This window comes from Vigna angularis, chromosome 2, assembly GCF_016808095.1.
Source record: "Vigna angularis cultivar LongXiaoDou No.4 chromosome 2, ASM1680809v1, whole genome shotgun sequence".
Lineage (NCBI taxonomy): Eukaryota > Viridiplantae > Streptophyta > Magnoliopsida > Fabales > Fabaceae > Vigna > Vigna angularis.
The window spans coordinates 17,503,926-17,523,968 of record NC_068971.1 but is presented as its reverse complement, the minus strand read 5'-3'; the positions used below and the strand labels follow the sequence as shown (position 1 = coordinate 17,523,968).

Genomic DNA, 20,043 nt, shown 5'->3' with positions numbered 1-20,043 from the left:
AGCCAAAAGGGCAGTGCATGTGTCCGTGTGCGTGAGGGAGTAACCGTTTTTTCCTTTTCTCTTCTTTTTTTTTTCTTTTTGCTTTCTCTTTAAAATACTTATATGAAAAATCAAATGAAATAAAAAAACAAAATAAAATAATAAAATTCATAAAAAACATAAAATAAAATAAGATGCAATAAAAAAAAGAAAGACCTATATTATTTAGTCGGACGAAATTGGGTGTTGACAACTTGTCATCACATATTGTGAATGCCAAGATGGTTTGACTCTTTCTCTTGTTGTACGTCGGAGTTCTCCATCACCAACTTCATTTGGCTCATGTTCTTCTTGCCCCTCTTCTGAATCGGAAGAATTTTCTAAAGGCTTCTTCTTTATCTGTACTATAACCTTGTCCTTCTTCTCGTTGTCATTTGTCTGCTTACTTTGCAGTTCATTTTCTGCAAAAACTACATCTCTGCTAACAATAACTTTGTGGGCAGTAGGATCCCACAAACGATACCCCTTTACATTGTTAGCATATCCCAAGAATATGCATTTCCTGGATTTTGGATCCAACTTTGTCCTTTCTTGGGTGTTGTACATCACGTACACAGGACAACCAAATATACGTAAGGATGAATAATTAGTTGCTTTGCCATTCCACATCTCCATTAGAGTTTTCAGCTCAATTGCAGTTGATGGTGACCTGTTTATCAAGTAACACGCAGTTTTAACTGCTTCTGCCCAAAAGGATTTAGCTACACCCGCAGTTTGCAACATAGCTCGTGTTCTTTCTAGAAGAGTTCTGTTCATCCGCTCTGCTACACCATTTTGTTGCGGTGTGTGTGGTACTGAAAATTGTCTGACAATACCTTCTTTCTTGCAGAATTCTTGAAAATCTCCATCTACATATTCTCCTCCGTTATCTGTTCTCAAGCACTTAATTCTTTTTTCAGTTTCAAGTTCTACTTGTGCTTTGAATTCCTTGAACTGGGCAAACACATCAGACTTTTTCTTGATAGGATACACTCATAATCTCCTAGAGTAATCATCAATAAATGATACAAAGTATTTTGCTCCTCCGAGGGATAGTTCTGGTGATTCCCACACATCAGAATGGATCAAGTCCAGTATATGTTTACTTCTGGTAGTCGTTCTAGCAAACTTCAACCTATGTTGCTTGCTTGTCACACAATGCTCGTAGAAAGGTGAATCAACCTTCTTGAGCCCGGGTATGAGATTACGTTCTGCAAGAATTTGCAATCCTCGTTCTGACATCTGCCCAAGTCTACGATGCCACATTAGTACCGCTTCTTCTTGGCTTGTTGATGCAATTGTTGCATTAGCTTCTTGCAAAGTATCTCCCATAAGCACATATAAGTTTGCCATGTTTTTCTCAGCTTTCATGACTACCAAATTTCCCCTCACCGCCTTCAAGATCCTTCCTTCAATATGGATCTTACATCCGAGGTCATCTAGTTGTCCTATAGACAATAGATTCTTCTTCAAGTCTTTCACATGTCTTACACCTTGAATTGTGCGAACAATACCATCATACATCTTTATTTTGATTGTACCAATTCCAGCAATCTCCAATGCATGGTCATTTCCCATGAAAACAGATCCACCTGAGATAGGCTCATAAGTGTGAAACCAGTCTCGATGTGGAGTCATGTGCCACGTTGCTCCTGAATCCATTATCCATCTATCATGAAATTTCTTTTCACCATTAGAACTGATTGCTGCTTCGCTCACCAGGATTTCTCCATCTTCTTCGGCATTTGCAACACAACCTTGTGAGGTTGAAGCTTCATTTTTCCTCTTCCAGCACTCTTTCTTTGTGTGCCCTTTCTTGCCACAATAGTAACATTTGTATTTGAAACTCTTCTTACTTTGTGAGCTTGACCTGTCATTACTTTTACTCCCACTAGAGCCACGTTCCATTGACCTTCCTCTTGTCATCATCAATGCTTCTATTTGTTTAGAGGTTCCCACTCTATCTACTTTGTTTTTTCGCCTGGATTCTTCTTCAAGAATAGTTCCGGCAACATCCTCAAAGTATAGGCGCCCTTCAATATTATTGTTCGTAACGTTGATGATGAGTTGGTCATACGAGTCTGGTAAGCTTTGAAGTAGAAGTTCTGCACGCTCATTTTTAACTATGTTGAAATCTGCGACTGATAGTTGGGCGAACAAGGTGTTGAGGTGGTTGATATGATCCGTCATCGAAGTAAACTCACTCATTCGAAGTGTGTAAAGTTTTCTTTTCAAAAATATCCTTGTGTGAAGAGACTTGACCTCATATAATTTTATGAGGACATCCCAAATCTCCTTTGCTGTATTTTTCTCCGCTACACTAGATCGGATTAAACCGCAACCACAGAGCATACTCAAAATTTTTACCAACACTATTCTAATGACAATAGCAGCGGAATACAAACCAATAGCTCTGATACCACTGTTAGGTATCAGTCATACGACACAAGCACACACAACAAAGAATAAAGATGAGAAAATTTAGACTAGGCAAATAATTGGAAATTTTATACTATGAGGAGAAATTACAACACTCTTAAGAATTCCTCAATTGCTTAAAAGCAAGAGAACTAAAGAAGGAAGAGAAGAGAATGGGATGAGGAAAGGGGAACCTTAACCTCTCTTTTATAACCAAAGGAGGAAGTCCCTTACAATGTTTTACTAGATGTGGAACTTCTCTCCTTCACAGCCACCTCGCCGAAGACTGATGTTAGCAATGTTTCCCATCACAACCCACATAATCTTATTTTCAAATCTTATTATTGAATCTGATTATTGAATCATTGAAAGAAATGTTAAAGGTTAATTACTAATATTCCTGTGTTCTGATATAAGAAATGTTAAAGGTTATTGAATCTGCCACAACGCTATTTGCTGCTTATATTTTTAGTGAAGAAAAAATAGTAGAATTTATGCATTGTATGTTACTTTAGTGTCTACAGTTGGTCAAACAGTTGCAAGGTCAAGAAAAAAAATTCTTTTGGAGATGATGCCTCAATAACACTAAAGAAAATATTTCAACGGAACTTTGGAACGTGGATGAAACTCCACTTACAACAGAGAATATTCTAGCCTTCACAATGCAAAAGATTGAGTTCATGGGGGTTGAAGGGTTGAAAATCCAAGATGATATGGCAGAGAAAGATGCTCCCTATGATGCTTCACCACTCTAGACAATGGAAGGAAACAAAGACAATGATCTATTACGGACAGTGAGAAGAAAAGGCTAATTGCAATGCACTAGTTGATTGAAAATGGGTTGGGGAAGGCAAAGAAAAAAGGAAAGCATGCATTGGTAAAAGAGCAAAGATTTTTGTGGAGCATTTCATCAAGTATAGTGGCTGACATGTGACTCAGAACCATGAGAAAAACATATGTTGATTTGTAGAACTAATACAAACCTCATACCAATTTAAGTGAATACTTTTGTTAGTGCTTGATGTTTATAGAAAAAATGACTGTAACAAGTAATTACTCGTGGGTCATAGTTAGCTAGTTGCTTTTTGTAGAACCAATAAAAACCACGTACCGATTTTTTCACTTATAATTGATGTTTGAATCTATAAAATGTTTTGCTTGTAGTATATATAAATTTTTTATTCTCTTATAATTGATGTTTGAATCAAATTTTCTATAAAAATATTTAATTTTAGTTTTAAATTATTTTGTTGTGTATTTTATTATTATAGAATTTTTATGATAATTAAATCATTTCAATAATATAAGAAAAACAAGTAAGTAATGGCGGTTTTGGAGAATCCCAACAACTACTGACCATGCAAGTACTGGCAGTTTTGAAAAATCCTCGCAAGTACCAGCGATTTTGAAAACCTCCCACAAATACTAACGGTTTTGAAAAAACCTTGCAAATATCAGCAGTTTTAGAAAACTCTAACAAGTATCGATGGTTCTGAAAACCCCCCCGTTAATTATTGTCGACGTTGCTTTTCTTAGCAATTTTTATAACTACGACAAACATATTTATCAGGATTAAAATCGTTAGTAATTTGAAAAATAATCTCTAGTAAAGTTGGGCATTTGTGTATTGTGTAATCCATCAACATCAATATTTTATTAGTATTTTTATCAGTTTTTGTATTTTTTATTAAAATTATTCATTACTTCTAATTATATAAGTTCACAATTTGGTCTTTTTTAAGTACTAGGATATTGTTTAATAATATTTGACTAATTTAGATATTTAATTTATTTGTTTTTCAAGTTATATACAGTGATACTTTAATTTTCAACTACTATTTTATCATAATATTTTAAGAATTAAGTAAACACTTTGATTCCACTGTTAAAAAAATTGAGTAAATCCATTTTTATTGAACTGCAATAAATTTATTAAATAAATTATCTAAACAAAATATTTGTAAATGATCAGACCAACTAATTCAATAATTTGTGAAAATTTGAGTCAGGTTACAAAATTTCTAATTCACCAAAAAGCGAAATTGATTAAGCTGACTAGTTTTTAGCTCATTTGTGGTGAGTCGATCCGTGAACCGGAGCTTACTTTGACACCTCTAATAGAAATTCAAAAGTTTATATGTACACATTTATAAAAAAAATAGTATAATATTTATCTCATTATCTTTATATTATATTATATTATTATTACTATTATTTATACTTTTACTTACTTAAATATAAAAAAGTCTTCCATATTGAACTTTATTTAATATTCAAATATAAGTTCATCATCAAACAAATCCAAATTTTAATAAAAATTTAGTTACTCTCCACTTCCATCTCAATAAGTTTAATATATATTTCTTTTTTATGATTAACCAATTTATAAGTTTTTGATTTATTACCAATTTAATAAAGCAATTGTTTTCTTTTTCAAATTTAATTTTTTAATTTTGTATCACCTATAATCATCGGTAGAATTTTTTTTCTTGTATCAGAAACCAGTTAATATTATCAACCTCTTAAAATCTTCTTTATAGAAAAAAAAATAAAATGATTTTTTTCATAAATTAAAATTATCTTATTCATAATTTAAAAAATTATATTAAAAAATTCTACAAATTGCCTTATAAATAAATTGTTTCATTTCTATTTCTTTTCTTCAAGATATATATATGTTTAGGACAGCAAAGACTATATATTAAGTTAACATGATGAAGATAGTAATATGAGTAGTTTAATCACAAAGATAATTGTAAGAACATAATCTAGGTAGCAATATTGATAGTAACGTTTAATAAAACACAATGTAAGTATTGGAACATTCCGTTTTCATTGAACAAGTGAGGAACAAAATATATAGTTTAAAAGAATTAAGATATAAGTAATAAAGGCAAAGTAGGAATGTATATAGTTGCTTGACAATTATGCTATAATATATTAACTGGGTGCAAACAAATTACTATAGCTTAATGTAGCTCAGCTAATATAATTGTGTGTTGCATCTACTAGTGATATATATATATATATATATATATATATATATATATATATATATATATATATATATATATAATCTCTCACATGTTTTTTGATATATTATTCTTATGTTTACCTGAATAATCAAACGTTATTTTTTACGTAGACCTCTATTTTAAGTGGACTTTGATTTGAAATTGTGATAATTTTATTGTAAAAGATGAGAGAATCACGAACAAATTTGCTTTTTGCAGATAAAGCTTTGGCACTTGCAGACTCCTTCCTATTGGTATCTTTAATTATTATGTGTGTAATGAATTCTGGTAGAGACATTTGTTTGTGTCTGTGTTTCAACTGTTGTTTGTAATCTGTCTAGGATGGCGGCAATTTCTCAATCAGAAGTTCTGAAACAAATTCATCTGGTAGCGGAATATTTTTTGATATCTTCCAACAGCTTATGGTACTCATTGATTTGAGTTTTTATGTCGAATCTTTGTCTGATGACATCTTCAGCAGAAGGAGTCCCAAATGTCTTTTGCTTCCTTGTAGGAAGGATACACATCAAACAAATAATTAGAAAGTGCACTAAGCAGAATGTGTCGGCATACCTTATTCGCGTAAGTTCACTCTTCAACTAGTTTTGAGTTTGAAGGAATAGTGGAGTCGGGCTTCGGAGATGAAAGAGCAGCAGCAACTCCATACATGTCTAAAATGGTAGACACACGTTCTTGCCAACGTCGTAAGTTCTGTCCAGAGAAAACCTCGATTTTTGACACGTCCGGAAGTGATTTTGCGAAGACTGTTTGGGTTTTGGAAGCAATGGTTTAGCTCTCCGAAGGCATGTTGTTGATGTTAGCCATAAGTCCTTAAGATTGTTGTAAAGGACTGACAGAATCACGAACAAAATTTCCTGAGGCGTGTAAAGTCAATGTCCTTAAGGACTTATCCGCAGTGTTGCACAAGTCCCCAAGGATACAACAAGAAATTTTCAGAATATTTATGAGGATCTCAGAACTAGCAAGAATCTTTAAAATAAGTATAAAAATAACCCAAATAAACCTCAGAAGAGAAAAGAATGAGAAATTGAATTTTGTGTGTTTTGGAATGGAGAAATAGCTCTCTGTTTATAGAGCTAAGGAGAAATCAATTAAATAAAAAAAAATAAAATTCATAAAGATTTTTAAGATTCGAATTAATTCACATTGAAAATTTGAACGTTAGTATGTTTAATTCCGTTTGCCAATTAAAGCACTAACGTTGCAACAGAATTCAATCTCATAATTAATGCTTTTTTAACTTTTGCAATAATATAATATTAATATATTATAACAAATTTATCGTTAATATAAAACTTCTTTTTCATTCTTATTCATAAATCAACTAATTTATCCGGAGATTAGATATTGTACCTTAATAAGATAAAAAGCCTTCATTTTTTTAATAATAAAGTCATTATTTAATCTTTTATTAGGCAATGCTGAGTGCAAACAACTTTATAATATTTGTTTTATAAATAAAACACATTAGGTTGAAAATTGCATAAAACTATATGTACATAGTTGTAGTTTTATCAAATTTTTAATTAAAACCATGTGACTTAAGTTGTTTTATAGTGTTGAAATAAAATATTTTGATTGAAATGATTAGCATATTTTTAATATTACGTTTTAATTAAAATTAGAATTTTGAATTCATAATCTATACTATCTATATTATTATATAAAGAAATTTTCTTTTTCAGTTTAGACATTTTATTATTATATAGAGCTGTCAAAACGGGTAACCCGGTCCGATCCACCACGGGTTGGTCACTTAGTGAGTCAACCCAACCCGGCTCATTTATTAGCGAGCCAAAAAAATTCGAACTCGATCCAACCCATTACGGGTTGGTGGGTTAAATGGGTTGGCTCATTGGCTCACTTAATTAACTTTTTTTCACCTTCTTCTTCTCATGTTCTTATAACATGTTACTTTGATCGATCAAATTGAAACAGTAATAATTAGACCAATTGATATAAAAGAGAATGAAACAAAAGAAATATATTGTTATATATATTATAAGCTATTAAGCATAAAAAATTTTCAATTTAGTTTAATAAGACATACACAACGGTTTGACCAAAAAACTACATATAGCCGTTAACAAAAATATATAGTACAAGATAAAATTGTCATGCTTGTAGATAAACATGATAAAACAAATGATATATTCCTGAATTATCCAATCTATAATATTATCCATCTATTAAATTGGAGTTTTGAATGGATAAATTCACAGTATTATGCTATCTTGAAGCATCTTCTTCTTTATCTTCATCTATAATATTATCCAATTTATAATCTTAGGGTTTTATTTGTAGAGGGGAACTTTTGGAAAAACAACAACGCGAAATGCTCTATTGCTAAGTAAAGGTTGTGCATTTTGAATAATTAATTTGATTTCAATAAAAAAAATAGGATTTGAATAATTAATTTAATTTAATTAAAAAAAATAGGTGGGTTGGTGAGCCAACCCAACCCACCACGGGTTCAACCCGTGTGAGCCGGGTTCTTAGTGAGCCGGGTCAAAATTGGCTCGCATACAAAATTTTGTATTTTTTTCCAACCCAACCCAGCTCAAACCCTTGGTGAGCCGGGTTGGCTCACGAGTTTCAACCCATTTTGACGGCACTAAATTTTACCCTTTAAGTATTTTTTTAAATCAAAATAATATTTTTACCAATTTCATTCTTTTAGTGACTTTTTTTAAATTTAATCGATTTTTCAGTTTAATATTTTTTTCTTTGAAATTTAACTATTATTTTAAATTAAAAGAACTATTTCTAACAAAAAAATTATATGGAAAAAGATAAAAACTACCTACAATAAAATTATAAATATTAATTAAATTTATTTTTATAATTATAATAAAAATATTAAAATGATTTATTTTTCAACACACATGATGTGTTTTTACTAATTTATATAATGAAAACATTAAAAGTCAATATTGTTAGAAAAATTATTTTAAAATGTTTAATTATATTATTTATAAATTTTTAATTAGATAATTTGTATGAATATTTTAAATTTATTAAAAATATAAATTTATTTATAATTCATTTTAATTTTTTTAAATTATTAGGTAGTTTTAACTATTATTATTTTGTTGTTTTAATTTTTAAGTTTATTAGATTATTTTTTTGATTTTATAATTTAATTATAAATGTTTGATTTTTTCTATTAGTTTTTCATTTTGTTATAAAAGAAATTATATGACTTTTTAAAAATTATTTTAAAAAAAATTGGTATTGATACCAAAATTTTGAATGATTTTTTTAGGTACTTTTATGTATTATTATTTTGGTGTTTATTTTTAAGTTTACTAGATAATTTATAATTGTTTAATTTATTGTATTAGTTTGTGATTTTATAATTTAATTATAGATATTAAATTTATGGTATTATTTTTTGATTTTGTTTTTTGAATAATGAAAGTTTTAAATAAATATTAAATATTTACAAATTAAAAGAGAGTAATGAAGAAGAATAAAATCCAAGACAGTAGTAAGACGAGTAAGAAATCTAAAACTGAAACTGGTTAAGAATCTTTGATCATATTTTTTTTTGGTTTTTTACAAATTTAACAAATTAAAAACGTTTTTAATTAGAGGTGAAATAGACATTTAATTAAATTTTGGAAATGTATGATGAAATCTTTTGGAGGTATATGATGAAGCTCGAGAGTTACTCCCTCCATCATCACATACTGCTCCTTACACCTGTTCATTTCTCTTTTACCCTTTAGTAATATTTAAACGAATGTGAATATGCGTTGGATTCTTAAACGGATGTCAACATTCATGTACGAATATCGAGATCCGTTGAAGGACAAACAGATGTCGATATCTCATCCGTTTAAAAATATATATTCCAAAGCTTGTTCCTCCACCTCCCCTAATTGTCCAAAATAGGTCTTCTCCCATGACTTTCGTATCAAGGATTTAGCCACTTGCATCAACAATTTTTGCATCAAGAACATTATCAACTCCAAGACCATACTTTCTCATCATGGATCCATATGCACCTCCTGTGATGTGCCCTCCAACACCCAGGCTTATGCAAAGGCCTGCAAGGAAACCATGAACTGAACTTTTCTCATATATTCTGTAATATACTTCTCCAATAGTGGCACCAGCTTGAATCCAGACACTGTTGTCTTTTATATCAACATCAATGGAGTGAAGCTTGGACAGATCAAGAATCATGAAAGGGGACTCGACTTCAGAAACATACGAGAGTCCTTCATAGTCATGGCCACCACTATGAACTCTCATATGAACACCAAGTTTCTTTGAGCAAGTCACTGCCACTTGGACATGTGAATCAGTCAAGGGTGTGAATATAAACTCTGGTTTTGACGCTGAATGCACCAAATACCTTAGGTTCTGTGCAGAGGATTCAAGGATGCTGGAAAATGAAACATTTTTTGGAGTGTAAATTAAGGCATAAAACGGAGCTGCTTTGTTTGAACAGAAGCTAAGACATTGGTCAAACTTTTCATCATATGAAACTAAAGCTACTAATGAAAGGGGTGTAGGGAGATTTAGAGTCTTAAAAAAGGTAAATAAAATTAAATGGTAAAAGTTAAATTAACATAGGGTATTTTTGAAATTAAAAAAAATAGGGTTAAATATGTTTTTAGTCCCTAAACTATCACGCGATTTTGAGTTTAGTCCCTACTCAAAAGTTTTGTTCGTTTTAGTCCTCTTAGTTTTGAAACTCTTAACTTTAGCCCTTAAAATTGAACGACGTTAAATTTTCTTTGATGTGGCAAACGACGAGCCACGTGTTATGCCACCTTCCTTCGTTATTGTGTGCCATGTTTCTTTTCTTCTTCTTTTTATCCTCCTGCGACTCCATAGTCTCCTCCACCTTCACCTCCTTCATCTCCATCCCCAACTCCGCTCCTCCGCTCCTCTATTGGCGACACCTTCTCTGCATATGTTGTTGGAAGAAGAAGAAGAGAAGATGCAAGTAGAAAGACAAAAGGTTCCCAAGTAGCGAGTAGAAAAAGAAAACAGAAGTAAAGAAAACCTAAAACCTACCTTTGAGCTCGCCATAGCACTGACCTGATCTAGTTCTTTCAAAGTTATTCATCTATTTAAATTATCGCCACCCAGATGCAGCTCCCAGCTTGGTTTATGTTTCTCTTTTTATTCAGAACTCCATACCAGATTGTTGTTTTTCCTTTGTCAGATACACTTGATGAGCCAGCACTACTAGTGTCCCGGGGAAGTCAAAGAAATCCAATTTTTGAAATCTTCAAGATTCTGGTAAGCATATTAACAAAAGTCGAGACAGATTCTATGGAGTTTCAGTCATGGATGCATTTAAAAAGGATACGCAATTCAAAACCTGAACAAAATTCTAAACTCAAGATTCAATCAGAATATCATAACAATTTCAAGAAGCTTAGAACAAAAACTGTGGGGTTGAGAACAAAATGCGAGTGGACTCATCCTGGCAAAATGAATGATGTATATGAATGTGAGATAAGAAATGTTATTGGGACGATCGAGCAAGGAAGAGAAGAGAAGAGAAGATATTGTCAGAACTCAAAATCCTAACTACCACCGCTTAGGGATGACAAAAAAATTCGCGCCCGCGGATAAAACCCACGATAGATAGTTACTATCCGCGGATATTTATTACCCGTGGGTAACAGGTAGCAGATATTTTAATACCCGCTTCTAAACGGGTCGGATGCGGGAATTATACTATCCAACCCGCAAATACCCGTTACCCAAAAATAAATAATAAAAATTTAATTAATATTTTTTTAAATTAATTTTTTTTATTACTCTTAAAAAGGGGAAATTTTAATAACAATGACTTAGGATTCCTTTTAATTACTTTTTTTTTAAAGAAGAAAAGAAAAAAAGGGGTTACATTACTTTTGAGCTAACCCTAATAGAGATATCAAACATATACATAGAATCCCATTAGAAAATTCTCTCTTAATGGAGGACTCTTTTCTTCTTCCTATCTCTCTCTTGGTTCTGATTGGGGTTTTGTTTCGATTTGGGATTTGAAATTAAGGTTTTATTTGTTTTCTAATTTTGGGGGTTTCTTTTGTACGTTTTGATTCGCGTTTTGGGAGTTCGTTTCTTGATTTCTTCCCTGTTTTGGGGTTATGATTTGAAAGAGTGTTTTGAGTTTCTTTTGGATTTTAGTTCATTGATGTAGATTGGATTTTTGAAGACCCTGGTGGTTATCGCGGTTTGGAGATTTCTGTGATTGCGTTCATTTTCAGAATTTGGGTTTAGGGTTCCTATTTGCGTTCTCTTGGAAATTCTTTATCATACATTGATAGATATTTGTGGATTAATCTTGTGACTAAATTGAGACTTCGTTATTGGGTGTTTCTTCCTAATGTTTTTTTTTTCAAAAGTTGTTCAGTATTTGTTTTCTTTAACTTGTTTAAAAATTATATTGTGTCTTTTTAATATGTAACAAATATATTAAATTTTTCTCTTTAACTTGTAATATAATTTAAACCTTATTTAAAAATTCACAAAATATATTTTAGGTTGAAAACGGGTATCCAACGGATATCTGCGGGTTGAAAAAAATCCAAGGATTTTTTTTATGCGGATATCCAACGGGTAGAGGGTCGAGTTGCGGGTACGATTTTTACATGCGGGTCGGGTTGCGAGTAGACACTATCCGTGCCCGACCCGACTCGTTGTCATCCCTACCACCACTCGGTCTCAGTCATGCACCGCTCGGTCTCGATCATGCACCGCTCGGTCTCGGTCATGCCTCTGCTCGGTTGCCAGGACTCAATCCATTTACTGCTTCACCGATCGCTCGGTCTCGATCATGCCTCCGCTCGGTCTCGGTCATGCCTCACTGGAAATGCATCCTAATAGTAAAAGCTTCATTCAGGATGAACAACTCAATGCAATTGAAGTTTTCAAAATCAACAACATAACAGGTAGTCTCACTGAGCCGAACCCAGACCCTCTTCCACAAACCCCTAATAAACAAATCTCAAAGAAGAAAAATAGTGGCACCAAGAGACCCCTAACTGCTGAAGTTGCTGGTGCAGTTTCCGGTGTCGTTTTCCTCTCCCTTATCACCGTTTTGTTCCTCATCAAACGCAAAAAGAACGTCTTTGTCAACAGGACCTACCGAGAAACCTCCAATCTCACCTCTAATGGAAGTCCTATTCACCGTCTCATCGAACAGGTTTCTTCCTTCTCCTCTCCTTTTTCCTTGCTTTATTCCCTCATCGTTTCTTGATCTGTTAATTGCGTCAGTTGGTTGTGATTACAAATGTAGCACTCCACTGATTACTGGCTCTATGCGGATCTCATCGCAAGCACCCCAATCTCGAAGAGGCTCTTGAACAGTGTCATCAGGATTCACCAGGAGGAGGGAATCACTTTTCCCCAATTAAAAAATAAAATAAATTAAAAACCCTAATATGATTTCAGAAACCAAAACGTTGTGGCACAATAACTTGCATCAAACGTGGCTCGCCGTTTGCTACATAAAATAAAATTAATGTCGTTCAATTTTAAGGACTAAACATAAGAGTGTCAAAACTAAGAGGACTAAAAGGAACAAAAGTTTCGAATAGGGACTAAACCCAAAATCGCGTGATAGTTTAGGGACTAAAAACATATTTAACCCAAAAGAATAATAAAAAGGTGTAGGGAACACTTGGGGTGATGGAGGGAGCAACTCTCGATGAAGCTCCCTTCTCTTTCTTGTACATGGGCCTCCTATAAAGCCCATTATCTAGAACTTGATGTAAGTTGCTTCTTCTTGCAACTCCTTTCCTTACTTCCTATACCACCATTGACTTGATGAAATTATAATTGTACCCTCTTCATTTCTTTGGCCCAGCCTGTGTCTAGTCTCTACACACCTCCCTATATAGGTGACAACACACCTCTTCACTTCCATTGTCACTGTCAGATCCACAACATGGGAATGAATGAGAAGAAGAATGAGAAGAAAAAACGTGGAAGAAAAAGGAAAAGAAGAAAAATTGAGAGGTGGGAGAAGAAATGTAGGGTTGGAGATGAAGGAAGAAATATCTTCCAAAACACTTATTTTTGCCACTAGTGTAGTCAGGGAAAACGACAACGGTTATTTTTGCCCATAGGCAGCGGTTCCATAACCGAGGCATATTTAGACGAGGTAAAAAAGAGTATACTTTTTGCCTTGGTTCTGAACCGAGTCATAAAAGTGTAGGATTTTGTCTCGGATCAAACATAACCGAGGTAGTAGGGTCATTTTTCTAATTTTTTCTCTTACAGAACCTCACAAGATTATGATTATTTATTTGCTTCAATGGTCTTAATATTAACCAGTCTAGGAGAAGGTTTCCTACCCTAGGATCATAACTTAACTTTACTGAAACCCATTCCTTATAAAGTTTTTCTACACCTGCAATATCATCCACTTTAACCAGAGAAGAAATAACAGCATGGTATCCCAAGTTTGGTGTATTTTTTGGAAAAACTGAAACCCTTTACCCCTCATTATGTCAAATAAAGATTCTGCCTTTTCCTTTGATCTGGAATGCACATATACATTCAAAAGGGCACCATAAGTTCTCTTATTTCTTAACTGCTCTTCCAGACTCAGAAAAAATACTTCTGCACTAGGAAACCCACGAACTTTTGCGATTACATCTAACTGAATTGCTGCATCACTCTCAGAAACTCAAACAGATCTGGTCTATTGTTTATCCAATCATATACCTGCACATTTGTTCGTTGATTTCAATATGAATAGAAGATTAAAATCGAGAGATTTAAAATCATATAAATGGAAAACATAATGAATAAAAGATTAAAATCGAGAGATTTAAAGTAAATCCTAATAAGAGATAAGGAGTTTGGAAATCAAGATTACCACTACGGAATGCCTTGAAGCTTTGATTTTTACGTTTAAGGGTGTTGGACCTATCTCCTTTGGGAAAGATCTCAGATATTCATCCTGGTTCAGAATCTCAAAGCCACAGCTTCCAGGGAGCCACAAAGGGTCAAAGTTATGTACTTCTTCTCTCAATCGCATATTCTCAGCCCTCAGTTGTTGCTCGTCAAAGGACATTTCTCCACTGAGGCCTCCACAATTAGGGCAAGAAGCATGACTTACTGTGATGGGCAGCAGGGGCGATGACGGCAACGGGGCGACGATGGCAGAGGGGGCGACAATGGCGACAAATGTAGGGACGAAGGCGGCACCCAAAAAGTGAACGAATCGCAGCAGATTGACGGCAACGAAGGAGGCACCCACAAAGTGAAGGAATCGGGGCGGCGACGATAGTGGAGGCAACGCTTTGGGAGAACAACGGTGCACAGTGTAGGGAAAACAGGGAAGAAGTTTAGGCGTACAAGATGAAGAGGAAGAGGCCGTGAGAAAGGAGAAAAACGCAGGCTGGCTAGAGAGAAAATGGAGGTTTAGGCAAGGAAGAAGGAAGATGTAGAGTCTAGGGTAACTTGTTTCGAAATTATAAATGAGGATACTGTTTCGGTTATTCACTTAACCGATGCCTATCTCCAAACATAATGTTTCGGTTCTACCAATTATCCGAGGCAATAGGACCTTTTCAAAATGATGTCAGCCTTTGCAGTGTTTTGTGCAGAGATATAGGCATCGAGTCTGCAATTACCGAGGCAATATCTCCCTTCCGCCTCGCATGCTTCTGAACCGAGGTATATAGCTTTGTACGCTTCGGTTTTTGCATAACCGAAGCGTATACGGCGTGTTAGAATCCAATTTTTTTACTAGTGTACATACTTTAGATACAATTACGTGTTAAAGTGTTATTTGTTTATTTTAAAGTGGAAAATTGGAATAACATATTTTCACTCTTACATGTGGAAAATTGAAAATGTGTTGTTTAACTTTCTACTTAAAAAATAAAAATGAACTAATGACACTTTGATATAAAGTATGTTAAAAAATTTATGTCAAAATATTAATTTTTTATAATACGTTTTAAATTATACAATTTAGAATATACATTTTTCTTATATAAAATGTATTTTTAATTGTAAAAATACCTTTCAAATTGTATTATTGAGAATAAATGTTTTTAAAATTTAGATTGTGTAATTAAAAAATATTTTTGAATTCAAAAATATATTCTGAACACACATTTTGAATTATTTTTTTAATACATTTCATAAAATACATTATGAAATGTATTATTTGTAACATCCAAAACCCAATCTAACGGCCGAACAATCTTAGGGTTCCGCTTTCACTTCCACTTCTACCAAAGCCTCTTCCAGCAGCTCTTCTCCTTCTGCTCACATCCATAGGATGATCATTGCAACAAGAACAGACAACCGAACGACAATACGAACAAGACAGGAAATAGGGTAAACTTATGTAATTTAATTAATTCTATAAAACATTTATTTCACATAAAGTTGATACATATCAAATAATCAATCCTGCAAACATCCATTCATACATTTCCAACCAAAATCATACGTCAAAGCATGCAATGACCGACCACTTTACTCTGGCTGTCCGGACTGTATGAATTATGTGTAGCTACGACGTTTTTGCACCCGGGTGATGTAATAACTGGGATATCCTCAACAGTTGCCACCCGAGGTTAGTCCGTTCCTCCCAAATTCAGCTTATGGTTTAGGACCTCCTGTCATTCCCACACATGAGTTACCCTTCTCTACGTGAGAACGAGTAATCACGGAATATCAGGATAAACGCCAGCTAAGCTTTGTCCACATTCATACTTTACCATTCCAATACCATTCATGAGATATTCCTCCTTGGAATTCTCTTTTACATCCATATCATTCCATTCATATCACAATTCCAATATCATTATACTCTATCAATTACCACATTCAAACTAAATTAAGAAAGACCACTCTCATCTCCAAAACAAGACCGAACAAAAGACCACCTTTAAAACTAATCTAACAACACACTTAGTGTAAGACCGAGCGGTCTTCCACTTATACACAGAACAGGACCGAACGGTCCATGCGAGATAAGGCTCATAATCAGTCGAACACTCTTGATAATATTTGGACGTTTACTTGTAACTCGACAGTTACTACAGAACAATATTTCACTAGACAGGAATCCTAAGAAGGTAACAAAAACTAAAGAATACATCTGATTTTAGACTTAACCGAAATTATAATAACTTTTGATGGAACCTGAGAACTTAAACCGAACCCTACAAGATTTCACCGAACACTATTAACTTGGACCGAACGTTTTGGAGTTTAACCGAACACTCTTAATACCTGATGTAAATATATTAAGGAATATTATAAGACCGAGTACTTGATCTATGACCGAGTACTACTGAAACCGAGCACCAGGTTTATGACCTAGTACTGTAGAGACCGAACGCTCTAGCAAATATAAATATACAAGGCCGACCACGAAAACAACCTAACATCTATTCACATACTGAAATCGACTATAATGTTGATTACTTAACTCATTTGAATACCCTGACTAGACTGATAACTAAGTAGAAATAGAAAACTAAACATAACTAAATATTTAGTGTGCTGACCTACAATAGGAGACCAAACGGTCAGTAACTAAAAGTCTCTTTATAAGGAGAATCCAGTTAAGACCGAACACAACAAAGGAAAACCGAACGGTCACTAATGACTTTCGGTTACAGTTTACATAATTTTGCAGATTATTACAGAATCACTCTCAGACTATATTCCTGCCCATTTCATGGCTTTCATCAATTATCAATACTTATAAACAAACATGCAATATTTCAACATCAACCAAATCATCAATCATAACACCATTCCAGCAATAAAAAATCATCAAACAAGAAACTTAATTAAATTACAAGTTTCCCTTACCTCTAAAGCTTAGCCGAACGCTCACAGTTTGTAGAGAAAAGTTCACCACCAGAATTCTTAGAAGATTACGGTTCACGATTTATGAAATTAAACAAATCAAAAGACCAGAAGTGTGTTCAGAATGAGATGATAACTCATGAAACCAGAAACTTGGTTTGCATGTACCAGAAAACACAGTGCTGTGAGAGTGATGAACTTACCAGCTCAAATCAGCAACTAGATCGGTGCAAAAGAAAGCTCTTGACACCAGGAAGACTTAAACGTGATCTGATTGTTGATCAGGAGAAGGAAAAGGTGAGAATTCTTAGAGAGGAGTAGGGGATTTGTAGAGAGAAGAAGGAGAAATGATCATTGGCATTTTTGTAAATAAAAGTTCAATTAAGATGTTAGATTTAGACTTGTCCGATGTCAATTGGTTATAAAACATTGGATAGTGAGAAGTCAAACGTTCTATTGGGTAAATTTTGCGAAAATGTTTGATATGAAGGTGAAAATGTACTTATATGTGACGTCAAATGTCCTATAATTAGACGTCAAAAGGTTATAAGACGTCAAATGTCCTAAAATCAGACATTATATGTTAGTGAATTCAACAAAAATTTTGGTGGGAGGTTGAAAATTCATTCACTTTATCTTAGCGCGAGACCTTCTTCTCTACTCAAACTTTTTTCGAACGAAGCTTTGTGACCAACACATGTAATCTTTCTTTCATTTTATACAAATACATGTTGATTAACTACTTTACGTATGATTTTCGTTTGTTTTGGCCGATTGTTTTGGTATTATTCTTCATAGACGCATTATAGTTTCTCTTTCACTAACGACAACACTTTATTCCGACGAACCCACCTTCAAGAAGCTTACTTTTTATTTTTGTTTTCAAGAACTTGTTTGTTACATTGTTGAACTTGTTTGTTTTTCATACTACACTACACGTTATACAATTAAGCTTTAGGGTAAACCTGAAAGTATATTAAAAACAACTTCATATAACTTGAAAATTTGTTCAAAGCACCAAAATATCATGAGAAGCCCAACAAAAAAATTTTAGATCAAAATTTAAAGTCTAAGTATGTGAAATATTTTTGCAAAGTTTGGAAAAAAAAATTGACGAAAAATAGAAAATGACATGTTTTTGAAAATCTAGAAGGAACAACATGCTACGCGAGTTGCTACGTGATTGAAAATTTATTTCTATCCCAAATCCATATATAATAATAGCAAATCGGTCAACCGGAGTTTAAAGATCTATCGCAGTTCACTTTTCAAATAATTTTTATACTTAACAAAAACTCACTATAAGAGCTCTTGGTGTTTTTTTTTTCTAAACTAGGGGTTATAAGGAGTGGTAAAGAAATCAAACAAAAACCAATAACCATAGCTATCAAAACCAAAAATCACAAGTTAATACTATTATTGTCATAGCTTTTGTACTTTTGTTTATAGTTCATAGTTCATACTTCATGCTCTATAAAATACTGAAAATTGAATTACATTTGTTATTTTTCTGATTTTCAGGTCTTATAAAGTTATAAAAATGGATCACAAATAATTAAAAAAAACAAAAAAGTTTATTAACGTCGGACAATGACAAAATTTGACATCGGATATTGCTATATGTTCGATGTCAATACGTTGAATTTTTTTAAATCTGACGTCAATTTAACGTTTCTCAATATGACGTGACGTTAGTACTTTTTTAGACCTTAAAGACCAAAAAATACAGTCGTCAAAACTCTTTTTTGCAGTAATGATTTATGAACCTATGAAGGTGAAGGGAAAATAAAAGAAAGATCCAGAATGAAAGATGTATACACGAATTTAGGGTAAGTTTATTGAAAAAAAAAAGGCAGGTTTGGTTTATTGTTAACAAGATTAATTATAAATAGTTGATGATAAAGTACTTTATTTAAACAATAAGTATCAGTTAACAACGTTTAAAAATATTTTAAAATTTAGTTTTAGGAATTAAATTAAGCTTTGAAATTATAATTACCTTTTATTATAAATATGAATTATAAGGCCAACTTTACTTTTTGACATAATTCTTTTAGTACAAATATTAAACTCGTTGGTGTAAAAGAATAGAAGGATTATTTAAATTTTTAAATTTAGTATCTAGACAAACTCCAGGGCACTAATTTAACTTGTTAACAAGGACATACAATAAACCTTTTCTTTATTTGTTTTTATTTTTGCATTTTGATAGAAGAGGGAAAACTTGATTTTTATTTTTATTATTTTTCTTCTCTTTTTACTTTTTAAGTATGATATAAAGAAAAGAGTGTGATCCCACAATAGAAAAAAAAATATGAAAACAACATTTTTGTACTAAAAAGTACTAATAAAGAGATACATATAAGTAAGGATTGGTATTGCCTTCATGGGAAGAGAATCCAATGAAGAATATTGCTAAAATTAGTAATAATACTTAATTAAATTTAAATCTCTATAAAATTGCTTGTATTTAGTTGTTAAAGATTAGTTTTAATATTTTAGATAATATTCAACTTTGTGGTGTGGTAACTTGAGTTTTGTTTTAAAGTGGTACCTTCATTGAGTCTTTTATTGATAAAGATGGTACAATTCAACCAAAGTCTAAAACAGGAAAAAATCAATCACACCTCTTTAAAATTTATAATATTGCAACAATTAATTTTTTTTCATTAAAAATTCTCAATTCTTCAAATTAACTATTTTTTTCATTTAAATTTAAAATTATAATGATTTCAATTTAAATAAAAATCTA

The 20,043-nt window shown here is 32.7% G+C and overlaps 1 protein-coding gene across 1 annotated transcript; it reads right to left on the bottom strand.

Moving 5' to 3' along the window:
- Positions 1-9,398: 9,398 nt before the first annotated feature.
- On the bottom strand, positions 9,399-10,517 carry LOC108327339 (berberine bridge enzyme-like 26). The gene is made up of 2 exons (XM_017561055.1): positions 10,503-10,517; positions 9,399-10,007 (listed from the first exon to the last, which is right to left on the bottom strand). The coding sequence occupies exons 1-2, from the start codon at positions 10,515-10,517 to the stop codon at positions 9,399-9,401; spliced, it is 624 nt and encodes a 207-aa protein (XP_017416544.1).
- Between the last annotated feature and the right edge of the window lie 9,526 nt (positions 10,518-20,043).